Source organism: Hyla sarda, chromosome 2 (assembly GCF_029499605.1).
Source record: "Hyla sarda isolate aHylSar1 chromosome 2, aHylSar1.hap1, whole genome shotgun sequence".
Classification (NCBI taxonomy): domain Eukaryota; kingdom Metazoa; phylum Chordata; class Amphibia; order Anura; family Hylidae; genus Hyla; species Hyla sarda.
In genome coordinates this window covers 190258976-190276895 of record NC_079190.1, presented here as the reverse complement: position 1 = coordinate 190276895, position 17920 = coordinate 190258976, and the positions used below count along the sequence as shown (strand labels likewise).

The 17920-nt window shown below is 42.3% G+C and overlaps 1 protein-coding gene across 7 annotated transcripts in view; it reads right to left on the bottom strand.

Moving 5' to 3' along the window:
- Positions 1 to 1654: 1654 nt before the first annotated feature.
- Positions 1655 to 17920, bottom strand: part of UPF3A (UPF3A regulator of nonsense mediated mRNA decay) — a 64506-nt gene continuing 48240 nt past the window's right edge. Inside the window, exons 7-10 of one of the 7 annotated variants that reach the window (XM_056555999.1) lie at positions 10172 to 10326; positions 8773 to 9070; positions 7948 to 8219; positions 2427 to 2548 (exon numbers count right to left, since the gene is read on the bottom strand). In XM_056555999.1, the coding sequence (XP_056411974.1) occupies positions 7989 to 8219; positions 8773 to 9070; positions 10172 to 10326 (684 nt within the window). In that variant the 3' untranslated portion in view covers positions 2427 to 2548; positions 7948 to 7988. Of the gene's footprint in view, positions 2549 to 7947; positions 8220 to 8772; positions 9071 to 10171; positions 10327 to 17920 lie in introns of those variants that run through there. The other 6 variants (XM_056555995.1, XM_056555994.1, XM_056555996.1 and 3 more) reach the window with 6 other exon arrangements.

The following is a 17920-nucleotide window of genomic DNA, read 5'->3' as shown; positions in this document are numbered from 1 at the left end:
AATCAACTCCTTAAGAGAGTCATCAACTGAAAAGACTCTGGGCCCCCTTGAGGTTGAAGGGGTTTCTTCCTGCCCTTCAGGCAGACCTTCCGACTGCACAGCTCGGATACATTTTGGGAATTTCTCAATTGGGAAATTCTCTTTCCATTGGACTACTATGTCCTCAGAAGATGACGAATTCGCCTCATCTACCACCCTAAACTCCTCTTCAGAAGTACTAAGGTGGAAGATTCACCCCTTCTGGGGGGTTTTGCTACCGGTGGGGCTACAGCAAAGGAGTCTTTTAACTCCTTAATAGAGGAGGCTACAAAATCCTTCACCCATAAAAACATGTCTTCCATGGACGGTTCCTGGTTTGGAGGCAAACGAGGACGGCAGGTATTGCAAGTGGAAAATTCATATCCATCAGGTAATGGAGTATTACAGGAAGAATACTCTATATGCTTCCTTTTATGTGTGGATTTTCCCCTAGGGTACTTGCGGCCACTAGAGCCCTCAGAATCCATAGATGACATCTATAAATAAATATATATATATATATATATATATATATATATAAAATTATTAAAAAGTAGAACCAGAAATTAAAACAGAGAGAGAGAAACCTAAAACCTACAAGATAAGCACAAGCTTGGATAAAAGAAAAAACAGGCAGGTAAGACACAGAACAACAGCAAAGGTAGTACAGAACACCAGCCAGCTCAGAGAGACTGAACTGGAGAACTCTCAGCCTTAAATAGGGCACCACTGTGCTGACATATAGGCTCCGTCTAACTACTTCCGGTCTAACCGGGAGGAAGAAAACTAGCTTTAAAAAGGAAGAAACAATAGGAGGAAACCCTAGGGGGAGAGCTTAAAAACAAAAGATAAATGAGAAGAAATGCCATTGCTGCTAAAATAATCGCCGTCTCGCTCCTAGCAAAAAAAAAAACTAAAACGGAAGCGGCTTCCGGTGATGTCACCGGAGGTGACGTTGCGTAACAGCGCCGAATCCACAGGGCGCCGAGGCTCCGGGAAAATGGCGCCAAATGCTGAGAAGAAACCTGAGAGATACAGGTAGGGAAAAAAATACACACAGGGTGTAGAAGATAACAAACTATAGATCATATAGGAGCGGGACAATGGTGCAGCACGTCCAGCTCACACAAGGACAGAAAAAAACTCACTGTCCTGGTGTGAGCAGGTGCATTATATAGGCACTTGGGGAGGTGCCTCACTACGTTTTTTGTTTTTTTATAGTAAAAAATTCCTCTGTCCTATTAGCTCACAGAGGGGCGGAACCCCCCCGTTTGTGCTACTGAGGGACGACAGGGAAGCTAAAATCAAGCGCCCAGAGGAGAAATCAAATACCCCGCCTCAGCTGCTGACTGGCCCGAGTCTGTAATTTCTCACTGACCAGAGTGCAAAATGCAAAGTCAGGCCTGGTGCGATTGTTCCAACTGTCTAAAGCAACCAATCATAACACAGTTTAATTTCTTTCATGGGCAACAAGACAGTTTTTCTTATATACTGTATTTGTAATTCTTCATCATAGAGAGAAGAAACTATTTTACTAAGAAAAGGCTAAACAGAATAAAATCTTTGTTACCTGTGATGTTTTTTTTTCTTTCATTTCAATAAGGGTAAATGCTCTTTAAAATTGCATACAGAAATATCAAACAATGATGATACCTTATTATTGTAGAAAATAATATATATACACAGACTGTTAACAGATAATTAGTACAGTATTAGTTTTATTTACTTGCATACAGAAATATGGGAAAGGCTATAAGTAACACTAACCTCGCTAAAGTATGTTGTTAAAAACATTAATACAATTTTACTGTATAAAACTGTATGTGCTATTTCAGTTTGATCAGACTAAAATGTCTACCAGCATTTCACATTAAAGGGGTACCCGGGTTCGGCGCAGCCGGTGACTTGCCGAGCAAGCCATCACTGAAGCCCATTTCCAAAGGTGTGGAGTGCGGGACCCGAGTGTGCCCAGGACGGGTAAGTAGCTGGCCCCTGTACAGGAGATCCCAGTGGTTGGACCCTTCAGAAATAAGAGACTTATCCCCTATCCCGTGGATAGGGGATAAGTTTTATTTCCCCAGAGTACCCCTTTAAATAAACATAATGAATATAAAAGACTGCTCAAAGCTACTAGTAGTATTCTTTCTCTCTCCTTAAGACATAAATATGAACTCAGTAAAGGGGCTGTTGTACAATTTATTAGGAGCTCTTTGGCACAAAACGGGTTAGAAGAAAGCATGTAACGTTTTTTTTTTTGTTTTTTTTACTTTCCAGGGCAAGAATGAGGCAGGCAACATGTGGTTTGGCTTCAGCTTCTTGTGTCCATAGTCAAAAGTCAAAGCACTTGTATAAATACTTTTCTTTCAGGTTCTGTGGTTTATCCAGCATGTTCACTCTTCTCTGAGCTTCTCCCAGATATGTTGTCTGCATCATTCTTTATGTAAGGTGATTCCTCTATATATTTATTTGTAAATCCTGTAGTTATGCGACTGCGAGCTCCTGGCTGGTACAGCTGCATGGCCGGGCGATCCTGTTGAGATAACACAGTTATTATGATACAATAACTGGCCATACCAAAACCATAACTATTTTTAACTGTGTAATTACCACCACCTATATTGGGTGCCAAAATGTATTGCTGAACTAAACTTTACATTAGGAAATGTTTAGCCATCATATGCAGGGAAAGTATTTCAGGCTTATTGACATGGCTGTTCTACATGCATCATCTCTTTTTTAACCCCTTAATGACTACGGGTTTTTCAATTTTTGCACTTTTGTTTTTTCCTCCTTACCTTTTAAAAATCATAACTCCTTCAATTTTGCACCTAAAAATCCATATTATGGCTTATTTTTTGAGCCACCAATTCTACTTTGCAGAGACATTAGTCATTTTCCTCAAAAATCTACGGCAAAACGGAAAAAAAATCATTGTGTCATGAAATTGAAGAAAAAACGCCATTTTGTAACTTTTGGGGGCTTCCGTTTCTACATAGTACATTTTATCTTAATTCTGTAGGTCCATACGATTAAATTGATACCCTACTTATATAGGTTTGATTTTGTCGTACTTCTCGAAAAAAATCATAACTACATGCAGGAAAATTTATACTTTTAAAATTGTCATCTTCTGACCCCTATAACTTTTTTATTTTATCGCGTATGAGGCGGTATGAGGGCTCATTTTTTGCGCCGTGATCTGAAGTTTTTAGCGGTACTATTTTTGTATTGATCGGACTTTTTGATTGCTTTTTATTCATTTTTTCATGATATAAAAAGTGACCAAAAATACATTATGTTGGACTTTTAAATTTTTTTGCGCGTACGCCATTGACCGTGCGGTTTAATTAATTATATTTTTTTTATAGTTCGGACATTTACGCACGCGGCTATGCCACATATGTTTATATTTATTTTTATTTACATGTTTTTTTTTTTATGGGAAAACGGGGGTGATTTGCACTTTTATTAGGGAAAGGGTTAATGACATTTATTAACTTTTTTTTGCAGTGTTATAGCTCCCATAGGGGGCTCTAACACTGCAAACACTGATCTTATACACTGACCACTGCAAAGCCATAGCTTTGCATTGATCAGTGTTATCAGCGGTCGAATGCTCAAGCCTGCATCTCAGGCTTGGGGCAATCAATCACCGATCGGACGCGCCAGAGGAAGGTAAGAGGACCTCCGCTCGTGTCCTAGCTGATCGGGACACTGCATTTTCCCTGCGGTGATCCCGATCAGCCCCACTGAGCAGCTGGGAAGCTTTTACTTTCATTTTAGATGTGGTGTTCAACTTTGAACGCTGCGTCTAAAGGGTTGATAGTGCACGGCACCGCGATCGCTGCCGCGCGCTATTAGCCCCGGGTCCCGGCATGAGTTACATGCTGGGACTGACCCAATATGACACGTGGTCACCGCGTGACCCTGCGTTATATCGTGGGAGCCGGCCAAGGACGTAAATATACGTCCTTTGTCGTTAAGAGGTTAAATCTTATGAAAACAAGACCTCAGCAATACTCTTTCTTAAGGTATGTTCACATTGAGTAATGTGAACAGAATCTCTACTCGCAGAATTCCGCAAGCGGAGATTCCATCAGGCAACGACCGCCGAAATACCTTGGCGGTAGGACCGCGCTGTCACCATTGACGGCTACAGTCCGCCGCTGAAATTCCGCAGTGTGAACGGGCCTGTGGAAGACCCATTCACACTAATGTTAGGCGTTCACACCGCGGAATTCCGATGCGCAAGTGTGTAGAATCCCACGCTAATTACTCAGTGTGAACATATCCTTAAAGGGCTTAACCAGCAAAACAGAGCTGATTTCATAAACAAACTGCACCACATTTATCTGCAGGTTGAGTGTGGTTTTGTAGCTCAGTTTCATTGAGTGAATGTAGCCAAATTGTAATACCATACGCAACCTGCAGACAAGTGTGGTGCTGCTTTTAGAAGAAAACAGTACCGCCTGGAAAAAAAAGGCATTGGCCCCCATTTACCATTGTAAACCCGACTTGTTTTGTCGGGTTTTTTTGGCGCATCTTTGTCTGCGCCATGTCACAGACATCGTGCGCCAGTCTGCGACACGATGCAAAAATTTTTCCCGACGGACCCAATGTGGATTCTCCCAAACCCGAAAAAGGGGCGTAACCCAACATTTCTGAGCTTTCACACGTATTTATAAAGGTTTCCAACCCAAATGTGTTGAATTGTTGTGGATTTTTCCCCGACAGCTCAGAGGAGTTGGAAACCAAAACCAACAAAACCCACGTGCGACAAACAGGATGCAACATAATAATTAATACCAGGGGAAAAAAGCAGTCGGGTAAGAAAGCAAGATAGACTTACAACCCGATTTTCTTAGTAAATGAGAGCCATAGCATATTGAAGATCACTGGGAACTATTCTGAAAAGTTTTTGCTACTGAATGGATTTTTCATTTATATTTACTGTAACTTATAGTGAACTCTAATTTGTTTGATAGCTGAATACAGTTCAGACATACAAATAAAGTTTTAAAGTGTAACTGTCATAGTGAAAAACTTTTCATATGTCAGGGACATAGCAAATGTTTTTATCATTCAAGGTAAGAGTGCTCAAAGTCCAAACGATCACTACAACAAGCTGAGAGAAGTGCGCGCTTAGCATACTTTTCCCAGCTCAGGACCAGGATGGATTGACAATGTAAGTCTATGGGACCATCCTGCTCACATAGACAAAGGATGGGAGGAAAAGCGCTCATTCTACTCAACAGTGGTCTGAAACCTTACTTGGCCAATAATAGCTTAAGACATGTCCCTAGGACATGGAAAAAAAACTTATGGTGACAGGTACTCTTTAAATCTATATATAATGTTCAGTAACTGCATATTGTTTTCTTTACTTATACTGAAGGAAAATAAATTACCTAAATAATGGTAAAGGATTCTGTGCAGTGAAGATAATACAAATACACTGATCACAGATGTTATTAACAATATATGAAAATAATTTATCGAAACAAAAAACTCTAAGAAACACAGACCTATATTAAAATAAGGCACCTCACCCACCCACAAAAAGAACACAAAACCCACAGGAAGAAGATAATTTCTGTAATTACATCTGTGATCAGTGTATTTTAAGGTATTATACTAAAAGACCTTGAAATATATGTTATTAAGTCTTATATACTATGTTTGCTGAAAAATGAATGCAATGCACAAATAAGCCTGGTCCTTCAGATGGAGAGATGCTCTTTGATTGGACACAGAAACTTTATGATGGTCTGAAGCTAAACAATTAAATACCAGGCATCACATTTGAGCTCTAGATGTTCAGAGTACTAAATAGGTTTAACCCCTTAAGGACTCAGGGTTTTTCCGTTTTTGCACTTTCGTTTTTTCCTCCTTACCTTTTAAAAATCATAACCCTTTCAATTTTCCACCTAAAAATCCATATTATGGCTTATTTTTTGCGTCGCCAATTCTACTTTGCAGTGACATTAGTCATTTTACCCAAAAATGCACGGCAAAACGGAAATAAAATCATTGTGCGACAAAATCGAAAAAAACCCGCCATTTTGTAACTTTTGGGGGCTTTCGTTTCTACGCAGTGCATATTTCGGTAAAAATTACACCTTATCTTTATTCTGTAGGTCCATACGGTTAAAATGATACCCTACTTATATAGGTTTGATTTTGTCGCACTTCTGGAAAAAATCATAACTACATGCAGGAAAATTTATACGTTTAAAAATGTCATCTTCCGACCCCTATAACTTTTTTATTTTTCCACGTATGGGGTGGTATGAGGACTCATTTCTTGCGCCGTGATCTGAAGTTTTTATCGGTATGATTTTTGTTTTGATCGGACTTTTTGATCACTTTTTATTCATTTTTTAATGATATAAAAAGTGACCAAAATACGCTTTTTTGGACTTTGGAATTTTTTTGCGCGTACGCCATTGACCGTACGGCTTAATTAATGATATATTTTTATAGTTCGGACATTTACGCACGCGGCGATACCACATATGTTTATTTTTTATTTTTTTTACACTGTTTTATTTTTTTTATGGGAAAAGGGGGGTGATTCAAACTTTTATTAGGGAAGGGGTTAAATGACCTTTATTAACACTTTTTTTTTACATTTTTTTTGCAGTGTTATAGGTCCCATAGGGACCTATAACACTGCACACACTGATCTCCTATGCTGATCACTGGCGTGTATTAACACGCCTGTGATCAGCATTATCGGCGCTTGACTGCTCCTGCCTGGATCTCAGGCACGGAGCAGTCATTCGTCGATCGGACACCGGGGAGGCAGGTAAGAGCCCTCCCGGTGTCCGATCAGCTGTTCGGGACGCCGCGATTTCACCGCGGCGGTCCCGAACAGCCCGACTGAGCAGCAGGGTCACTTTCACTTTAGAAGCGGCGGTCAGCTTTGACCGCCGCTTCTAAAGGGTTAATACCGCACATCGCCGCGATCGGCGATGTGTGGTATTAGCCGCGGGTCCCGGCCGTTGATTAGCGCCGGGACCGACGCGATATGATGCGGGATCGCGGCGCGATCCCGCTTCATATCGCGGGAGCCGGCGCAGGACGTAAATATACGTCCTGCGTCGTTAAGGGGTTAAGTGTCCCTGTTACCTAAAAAAAAACATATCGAAAGTATTGTTCAGTTGGTCTTTAGGTGTTAAGGCCCCCAACGATCTCCAGGACCAGGCAAGAGAAGTATGCAGCAAAGCGCTTCTCTCCCTGTCTCACTCGTCACTACACAAAACTCTAAGGAAGCTCTATTGAAGCCCGTCTTGTGCAGCAAAGAGTGAGAAGGGGAGAGAAGTGCTTAGCTGTGTACTTCTCCCAGCTCTTTCTAGCAATATGTGGAGGTTTGAACATATACACTTCACAGATCAAATGGTCAATGTAACAACTTGCCTTCATTTGATAGTCTAGGTGATTTCTAACATGTTTAAAATTACTACAATGAACACAAATGACTCCTAACCCAAGACAAAAAGCCCTAAATTCTTCACCACTAGGTGTCTCACTTTCCTAAAAACTTCACTAGTAGCAGAGCGACCAAGACAGAATACTGAAAGTGGGGAGTGACTTGGCTAGTGCTATGCAGGGGGAGAGAGGCTGTGTGCATGCAAGCTGTGCCTGTCTGCCTCATACAGTGGGCCCACTCCGTGCTTGAAAGGTAAAATCAAGGTTTCACTCATATGTCTGATAACCATATAATTCTGGACAGCTGTAGATATCACTTGTGTAGCTTGTCATCATCATCATAAATTCAATGTTTAGACCAGGGATGCTTTTGTGATATAACCCTTCCTTTATGTAATTGCCTCCCCCACCCCCACTTTAGCTTGTCATAATCATCAGCATCTGCAGCAGTTTACTGCTTAGACCAGCACTGATTTTGTGAGGTAACCCCTGCCTTACTGTGATGCTGATATGGTTTCTTTATTTTTACATAGCACCGCTTAAAGCCGGTCCATTGATAACTCCCTTCTCCTCCACATGCCATCTATAGTGCTGTACTGTAAAACATCTTCCTGTAAACTGCCAGCCTGTTCACTCCAATGCTCATTCTCCAGCACTATTTCATGGCATAACAAGAGGAGTAGGTGCTGTCCTGTGATTGGCCAGAGAAGTAAGGGAAAGGAAGTCTGTGTGAGTACTACTGGCAAAGAGCCCAGCTTTGGTTCTGCCACCTGAAATGGAAAGAATGAGAAATAACTGTGCACTGTAAAGGAGATTCTCAAGAGAAACTAAAATTACATACTACTGCTTAGGGTCAATTTAACAAAACTATGCAGGATTAAAACTTTTTTTTTTTTTTTAAAGTACAGGTACACGTTAAGGGAAGTAAAGGGTGAACTGTAATGTGCTTAAATTCAGGAACTAAAATGTAACATTTTACTTACTTTCTGGCAAATAGAACTGTCCTAGGACTGTCCTGCTCACATATACACAGGGCAATGTCACTGGTAGTTGATACCAAGGTAAGAATTAAATCACTAAGATATAGCCCCTTGGTAAGGCCTTTGAAAGAACATTCAGCCTTATAGGACTCTGCACCAGCATGATTACAGTGACAACTGAAACTGAATGCAGAAAGATGATACATGGAAATCATCAATAAGGTTACTTGTACGATATTCGTGTATATGTGCTTCTTTATGCTTTATACTTGGTGCATAAAGAACACTCTTTAAAGGGGGCATATTTAGCTAATGAAAAATGATCCTAAAAGAATAAAAGAACCTTATTTCTTATGCGCTCCTTTTTGGATGCCAAGTCATCACACTTGTCCTCTTTACCCAGTTTGTCTACAGCATCCGCTGCATAGCTGTTGTTGTGGCTCCCTTTCTTGGCCCGATCTTGGCTGAATCCCTTTCCCCACTTCTGGTCATCTTCATTCCTTCTAAGAAACTTGTCAAACTCATAGTGGTTTCTTGGTTTTCTGCCATCATCCATTCGATGATACCTTTGTCTTTCTTGATCTTTATCTCTGTATCTCTTTTCCATATCTCTCTGTTCCTTATCACTGCCATTTTGTGTCCTACAACCAGAATATGACCATTATTTCTTAAATTGACTAATAATTTTCTAAAAATCCATGTAGCTGAGAACTGTCTCTAAGGCTTTGTTCACATGTTAGGAAACTGTGTGGAATGTCCACAGGATAGACGGGCAGACATTCCACACATTTGCCCAATCTGGCAAGTGCTTGGACCACTTGGAAATGCACTGTCTCAAAGACAGCAATGTATTTCCTTGCAGACTCTGCAAAAAAAATAAAATGGTCATGACTATTCTTTCTGCAGATGCCAAAATCGGGATTTCCGTGGCAGAAACATCTGGCGCGGAAGTTCTGCTGTGTGAACAGTGTAGCAGAATCCCATTGAAATCAATGGAACTCTGCTACAGTGCATGAACTTGGCCTAATATATTTTATGCTATACTAATTTAGACCAACTAGCTACCAAACTTTAATGAACACACCATCAAACCTTTCAGCCGATAATTGGTTGCAGTGGTCACATTAGCTGCTGAAGTAACACCGGGCACTGACTGGGGGATCAGCGAGGGAATGGAGGGGGAGGTAAGTAACAGTTTATTATTGCAATGCATTTAGGGCCTCCTTATATTTACATGTTTGTTTCATACGGGAAAGTCGTAGATTCTACTAGTCTTTTTTTCCGTACTAGACCAAATTGACTAAAGTTGTCTGATTCTGAGATAGTTTAAACCTAGACAGTTTTGTAAAGCACTTTTACTTTGGCCGATTATCTGGCAAATGAACATTTGTTTCAATGTTCATTCCTGATAATTGACCTAGGTAAAAGGGCCAGTGAACTTGTGTAAATAAAGTGTGTGTGGCTGACAATAAAGAAGTTTAATAGGGCCACACACAAAACCCAGCAATCCTTGGATCGAGCAGTGTAAAGGCTCAGTAAACAATTATCAATAGTTACCTTCTCCTCCATCGGCTCATGAAAAAGAGCGTTTCGTTTAGGCAACTATTAGATAGCTTACTTCAAACCAGAATTGTGCATCATAATGTTGTGCAGTTGTGTTGCAGTTAAATCAAACCCCCCGTTTACTAAAGCCACTCCCCTTATGTTGGACCCAGGGAAAAAGTAACATAATGTATCCTTACTTTTCCTTTAGTTCTTTCACAAAATTTTCAAATGTTCTCGCTTTATTGTTTCCAGATGATTTTTCCCATTTGGAATCTTCATGGTCAATGTCATCTACTTTCTCCTTTTGTTTCTCACTAATGATTTCATCTCCCCTCTCAGGTTTTTTTAGGAGCTGAATATGGATACAAGGAGAAAAGTGCACACTGATATAAAGTGAGAAAAACTGAATATAAACCGAAACGATAAAGTATACGCAAAGAATAAGATTTGACATATACCGTATTTATCGGCGTATAATATGCACTTTTAAAACTTAAATTTAAGGCAAAAAGCCTGCCTGCGTGTTATACGCCGATAAGTCTTCTGGTTACTGATTTAAAGCGGCCGCAGCAGCGGCTGCTTGTTAAGTATTAGCAGCACGGCCGCGGCCACTTTAAATCAGTGACCAGCGGCGTCTCCTTCCTGCTCTGTAAAACTGTCACTTGTTTTCTCCCGCACTATCCACAGGTACTGGTGGATAGTGCGGGAGACGCTGATTAAAATGAGCCCTACCTTGTTCGGATCTGCCCAACCTTTTAATCAGCGTCTCCCGCACTATCCACCAGTACCTGTGGATAGTGCGGGAGAAAACAAGTGACAGTTTTACTTTTCATTTTTCTTACCTCCCCCTCCCTCATCATTCCCCCTTTCCCTGCTTTTCATAGTTTTGTTTATTTTCCTTACCTGGCTGCGCTTCGGCAGGTCGGGCAGGGGGTCTTGCGGGCTGCGGTCAGTGAAGCAGATGAGTGACATCCTCTGCCGGCTTCTCTGCGCGGCATCAGTGATGTCACTTTTCATTTCCTGCAGTCGCCGCCGAAAAGTGACATCCCTGATGCCGCGCAGAGGAGCCGGGAGAGGACGTCACTCATCTGCTTCACTGACCGCAGCCCGCAAGACAGCCGAAGCGCAGCCAGGTAAGGAAAGTGGAAGAATAGCATATACAGTGGTCTTCAACCTGTGGACCTCCAGATGTTGCAAAACTACAACTCCAAGCATGTCCGGACAGCCGTTGGCTGTCCGGGCATGCTGGGAGTTGTAGTTTTGCAACATCTGGAGGTCCGCAGGTTGAAGACCACTGGCATAGGAGGAACATGATGGGGGGATGATGAGACGGGGAAATTATGAGGGGGGGAATGATCGGGGGATGATGAGACAGGTTGGGGGGCATGATGAGACAGGTTGGGGGGATGATGAGGGGGGAATGACAGGGGACATGATGAGATAGGGTGGGGGGATGATGAGACAGGGGGAAATGATGAGGTGGTAATGATCGGGGGCATGATGAGACAGGGTGGGGGATGATGAGACGGGGGAAATGATGGTTGGGGGAGGCACTAAATGCTTAATGTCTGTATGGCTAGTGGTGGTCTATGACATGGGGAAATGATGAGACATGGGGGGATGATGAGAGGGTGGCAATGGCGGGTGACATTGATCAGCGTTATTGGCGCTCCATTGCTCCAGCCTGCAATAGCTGGCTGCAGCATAGGAGCACTGATCGGACGGCAGGGAAGGTGGTAAAAGGCTTCCCTCCGTCTGTACAGATGATCGGGACATCGCGATGGTCCCCGCAATGGTCCCAATCAGCTCCACTGAAGAACAGGTTTAGGCACTTTTAGACGCCGTGATTAACTTTGATCGCGGCGTCAAAAAAGTAAATGCCAGACATCGGCCTGATAGCAGCCAGAACCGTGCGGGTATGATGCGAACTCAGCTCCTGAGCTCTCTTCATACCCCTGCCGTGCTGCCATTTATAAACGGTGTTCTGTGGCAAGGGGTAAGAGGGGTACTCCTGTGGAAAAACATTTTTTTAATCAACTGGTCCAGAAAGTTAAACAGATTTGTAAATTACTTCTATTTGAAAATCTTAATACTTCCAGTACTTAATCAGCTGCTGTATGCTCCACAGGAAGCTCTTTTCTTTTTGAATTTCTTTTCTGTCTGACCACAGTGCTCTCTACTAACACCTCTGTCCATGTCAGGAACTGTCATGACCAGGAAAGGTTTTTTATAGGGAATTTCTCCTGCTCTGGACAGTTTCTGACACTGACAGAGGTGTCAGCAAAGAGCACTGTGGTCAGACAGAAAAGAAATTCAAAAAGAAAAGAACTTGAAAAACAATTAATAAAAAGCGATCAAAAACTAAAATGGTACCAATAAAAACTATAGATCATACATCCCTGTATATGGAAAAATATGTACTGTATATACCCGAGTATAAGCCGACCCAAATATAAGCCAAGGCACCTAATTTTACCACATAAAAAAACGTACTGACTCGTGTATAAGCCTAGGGTGGGAAATGCAGCAGCCCCTGTCATCATGCACACTCCGCAGCGATCCCCCCCCCAGCCCCTGTCATCATCCACACTATGCAGCCACCCCCCAAGCCCCAAATCCATCCACCCCCCTGTCATCCTCCATAGACACAAATTCACCCCCCAACCCATTGCATTCCTCCATAGACACAAATCCCTCCCCCCCTCTGTCATCCTCCATAGCCACAAATCGCACATATAGCACAGCCCCCGCAGTCGGCACTTTGTAGGAGCTGCAGCTCTTGTCATCGGCATGATAATAGTAAAGCATATAAACATGGGTATACTTTTTATCGTATTAACTCACAGAATAAAGAAAGGTTTACCGTAAAGTGCATTGCATAAAAATGACACCCCCTAAAAGTTGTACAATTGTGGTCTTTTTAATTTCCCCCCACAAATAATATTTTTTTGGTTGTGCCATACATTTTCTGGTAAAATGAAAGTTGCCATTTTGTGCAATTGGTTGCACAAAAAAACAAGCCCTCATAGAGGTCAGTTAATTGAAAAAAAAAAAAAAGTTATGCCTTTTGAGGAGGAAAAAATGAAAATGCAAAACTAACATTTTACAAGCCTATACCTACTGGTATAGGCTTGTATTGCAGGTGACACTGATGACAAAGTTTCTTGCCGTTTTCAGTTCCATGCCTCCTTTGTGACGACTTTGCTCTTTTAAAATGCTAATGCAGGAGCTTGGTGCATGTAGAGTCATTCCTAAGCCCCAGGTGGACAGTGACGTCCGGCTTGAATCTTCATAGTAAACGCTTCTTCCCCTGTGTGGATCCTCCTATGCTGCAGAATGGAGCTCCACTCAGCACCTAACCCCTCTCCTCTGGAAACACAAACTAAAATTTCTCTTCTCGTGAGAGAGGCTTCACAGTGGAGGAGAGAAGTTAGATGCAGAGTGTAGTTCCATTCTGCAGCATAGGAGGATCAACACAGCGGAGGAAGTGTTTCCTATGAAGAATTAAACAGGATGTCACCATGCACTCAGGGCTTGGAAACACCCCCCCCCCCCCCCCCCCTATGCACCAGGCTCCTGTATTAGCATTTTAAGAAAAAAGGATATTGGCAGAAAGGAGGCATGGATCTTGAAACAGTAAGTACCACTGTAGTCATCTGCACTACAAGCCTATAACAATAGGTTAGTGCGGGTGATGCTGATGACAGATTCCCTTTAACCCCTTAAGAACCAAGCCCATTTTCACCTTAAGGACCCGGGCATTTTTTGCACATCTGACCACTGTCACTTTAAGCATTAATAACTCTGGGATGCTTTTATTTTTCATTCTGATTCTTAGAATGTTTTTTTGTGACATATTCTACTTTATGTTAGTGGTAAATTTTCGGCGATACTTGCATCATTTCTTGGTGAAAAATGCAAAAATATTATGAAAAATGTGAAAATTTTGCAATTTTTTTTTTCACGTTAAAACTGTCTGCTTATAAGGAATATGTTGGCATTATAAAGTTGATATGTTTTTACTTTTGGAAGACATCAGAGGGCTTCAAAGTTCAGTAGCAATTTCCAATTTTTCAAAAAAAATTCTTAATCTGAATTGTTCAGGGACCAGTTCAGTTTTGAAGTGGATTTGAAGGGCCTTCATATTAGAAATACCCCATAAATAACCCCATTATGAAAACTGCATCTGTTACGCCGAGTGCTCCGGGACCCTGCTCCTCCCCGGAGCGCTCGCGGCGTTCTCCTCTCTGCAGCGCCCCGGTCAGACCCGCTGACCGGGAGCGCTGCACTGACATTCACGATGGGGATGCGATTCGCATAGCGGGACGCGCCCGCTCGCGAATCGCATCCCAACTCACTTACCCGTCCCGGTCCCCGGCTGTCATGTTCTGGCGCGCGCGGCTCCGCTCTCTAGGGTGCGCGCGCCAGCTCTCTAAGATTTAAAGGGCCAGTGCACCGGTGATTGGTGCCTGGCCCAATCAGTCTAATTAGCTTCCACCTGCTCCTTGTCCATATAACCTCACTTCCCTTTCCTTCCTTGCCGGATCTTGTTGCCTTGTGCCAGAGAAAGCGTTTAGTGTTGTCCAAAGCCTGTGTTTCCAGACCTTCTGCTATTGCTTACGAACCTTGCCGCCTGCCCCGACCTTCTGCTACGTCTGACCTTGCCTCTGCCTAGTCCTTCTGTCCCACGCCTTCTCAGCAGTCAGCGAGGTTGAGCCGTTGCCGGTGGATACGACCTGGTTGCTACCGCCGCAGCAAGACCATCCCGCTTTGCGACGGGCTCTGGTGAAAACCAGTAGCAACCTAGAACCGGTCCACCGACACGGTCCACGCCAATCCCTCGCTGACACAGAGGATCCACATCCAGCTAGCCGAATCCTAACAGCATCCCTCAAAGTATTCAAATTGACATTCAGAAAAGGTGTTAACCCTTAAGGTGTTTCACAGGATTAGCAGCAAAATGAAGGAGAAAATCTTCATTTTTTAGACTCGCATGTTCTTGTAGACCCAGTTTTTGAATTTTTACAAGGGGTAAAAGGAGAGAAATGCCCCCAAAAGTAAGGAAATACCCCATATGTGGATGTAAAGTGGTCTGTGGGTGCACTAGGGGGCTCAGAAGGGAAGGAGCGACAATGGAATTTTGGAGAGAGAATTTTACTGAAATGTTTTTTTTCGGGGCATGTTGAATTTAGGAAGCCCCTATGGTGCCAGAACAGCAAACAAAAAACACATGGCAAACTATTTTGGAAACTAGACCCTTCAAGGAACGTACCAAGGAACTAGACCCCTCAAGGAACGTATAGTGAGCCTTTACACCCCACAGGTATTTGACAAATTTCTGTTAAAATTGGATGTGAAAATTAAAAATTAAATTTTTTTTCACTAAAATGCTGGTGTTACCCCAAAGTTTTCATTTTTACAAGGGATAATAGGAGAAAAAGCCTCACAAAATTTGTAACACCATTTCTTCTGAGTATGGATGTAAAGTGCTCTGCTGGTGCACTACAATGCTCAGAAGAGAAGGAGTGCCATTGGGCTTTTGGAGAGAGAATTTGTTTGGAATGGAAGTTGGGGGCCATGTGCGTTTACAAAGCCCCCATGGTGCCAGAACAGCGGAAATACCCCACATCTGACACCATTTTGGAAACTAAACCCCTCAAGGAAAGTAACAAGACATTCAGTGAGCTTTTATACCCCACAGATGTTTGGGACAGTGGCTCATAAATATGGAAAATTAGATTTTTTTGTAACCCCAAATTTAGCAATTTCAAAAGAGGTAAAAGGAAAAAAAAAAAGCCCCCCCCCAAAAAATTTCAAGCATAATTTCTCCCGAGTATGGAAATACCGTATATGTGGATTTAAAGTGCTCTGAGGGCGCACTACAGGCCTCAAAAAGGAAGGAGCAACATTGGTCTTTTGGAGAGAGAATTTGGCTGGAATAAAAGTCGGGGGCCATGTCGTGTTTAACAAGCCCCCATGGTGCAAGAACAATGGAAACCCCCCCACATGTGACAGCATTTTGAAAACTAAACCCTTCAGGGAATGTAACAATCAGCTTCATTGAGCCTTTATACCCCACAAATGTTTGCAACAGAGGGTCCTAAATATGAAAAATGAGCTTCTTTTACACTAAAATGCTGGTGTAACCCCATATTTAGCATTTTGAAGGGGTAAAAGGAGAAAAATCTATCAAACTTTGTAACCAAACTTCTTCTAAGTGAGGAAATACCCCATATATGGTCATTCGCAGCTTTTTGCCACATGTTAGGACTGAGAAGGTCCCACTGCATGCCAGCCAAGGATTTGAACTTGCAAATGACGTAATACTCCGATAAGTGAGCTCATTTCTGATTATTGAGATTTGTCATGAAAGGAACAGGAATCTTTTTTAAAGCACGTCTGTATTTATAGTGCTGTTGATTTTGTTTAAGAAATACAGGGAAATATTTTTCGTCTTAAACTAAAAAAAAATGGGGATCAAACAAAAGCGTCAGTTAAAATTAATGGCACTAACTTTGTGTTCGTGTAAATATGACAATATCATGCTAATTATGCAGCTGACCAAAAACTGTGTCAAGCCATAAAAAAAACTACACTTCACTGTTGAAGTGAAGGGAAATACATTTTGGACATGGAGGAAACAACATTTAAGCTTATTCCCTGGGGATAAAAGAACTGCAACAGGGCTACATATTTTATTTTTGGTTATACAGGACTGGTTGTATGTGTTTCTGGCCCCATTAATCCCTATATAAGGGACAAATGTGCCAGTTGACATTGGTACATTATAACAGATTCCTGCCCGGCAAGGTAGAAACCGAAATGTGTGCAAAACAACCAATCACCTGCAGACATGGCAATGTCAACCACACGTCGACAGAAAAGGATACTATTCGGTTTCATCAGGTATTGAAAAATGCCTAAAAAATGGCACAAAACCATGAACAAGCCCATTCTGTATTGATCATGACTCAGATATCCTCCAAACATAAAGAACTATGTCCGTTCGAATAATGAAGATAACAGCTTTATACGGCATGACATGTCATAAAAACTGGTCAAAAAATGTATGAATCAAATTTTAGTAGCAAAATTTGGCAAAATGCCAGTTTAGCGCTTTTTTTGGTCACATTTCTACATTTATACCATGTAAAGTATTCATCTAGGGGTATAGTGAGAATTTCTAATGTGTATGCTTTTTTACACATATTGCAATTTAGTGTGACCAATTGTAAAGGAATATACCTCTATATGTTCATCTGGGGGTATAGTGAGAATTTTTGATGTCTAAGTTGTGTTGAAAGGATAGCAGCAAACGTTTGTTGACGGTCTAGACTTCAACGTGTAAAGACAGGAACACTGTAGGTAAAATTCAAGTCAAGACTGTGCTTAGGCTGGGTTCACACTACGATTTGAACTACGGTTCCCGTATACGGCTGGGAGGAGGGGTGGGTGGGGCTTAATCGCGGCGCCCGCTCTCAGCCGTATAGGGGAACCATATTTAATGTATGTCTATGAGCCGACCGGAGTGAACCGCAGCCTCCGGTCGGCTGCTTTTTTGGCCGTATGCAGTTTCCCGACCGCAGGCAAAAACGTGGTCGACCACGTTTTTGCCTGCGGTCGGGAAACCGCATACGGACGAAAACGCAGCCGTCTTGAGGCTGCGGTTCACTCCGGACGGCTCATAGACATACATTAAATACGGTTCCCCTATACGGCTAAGTGCCGGCACCGCGATTAAGCCCCGCCAACCCCTCCTCCCAGTCGTATACGGGAACCGTAGTTCAAATCGTAGTGTGAACCCAGCCTTAAGCTTATTTAAATGTCATCAGAAAAATAATGGCCTTAATGTCAGGCCAAATGTACAAAATAAAAACCTGCATGGCTGAGCTCTACCTAAACAAGGAACGACCCTCACCATACCAGAGACACACTAAGTGCCCCTG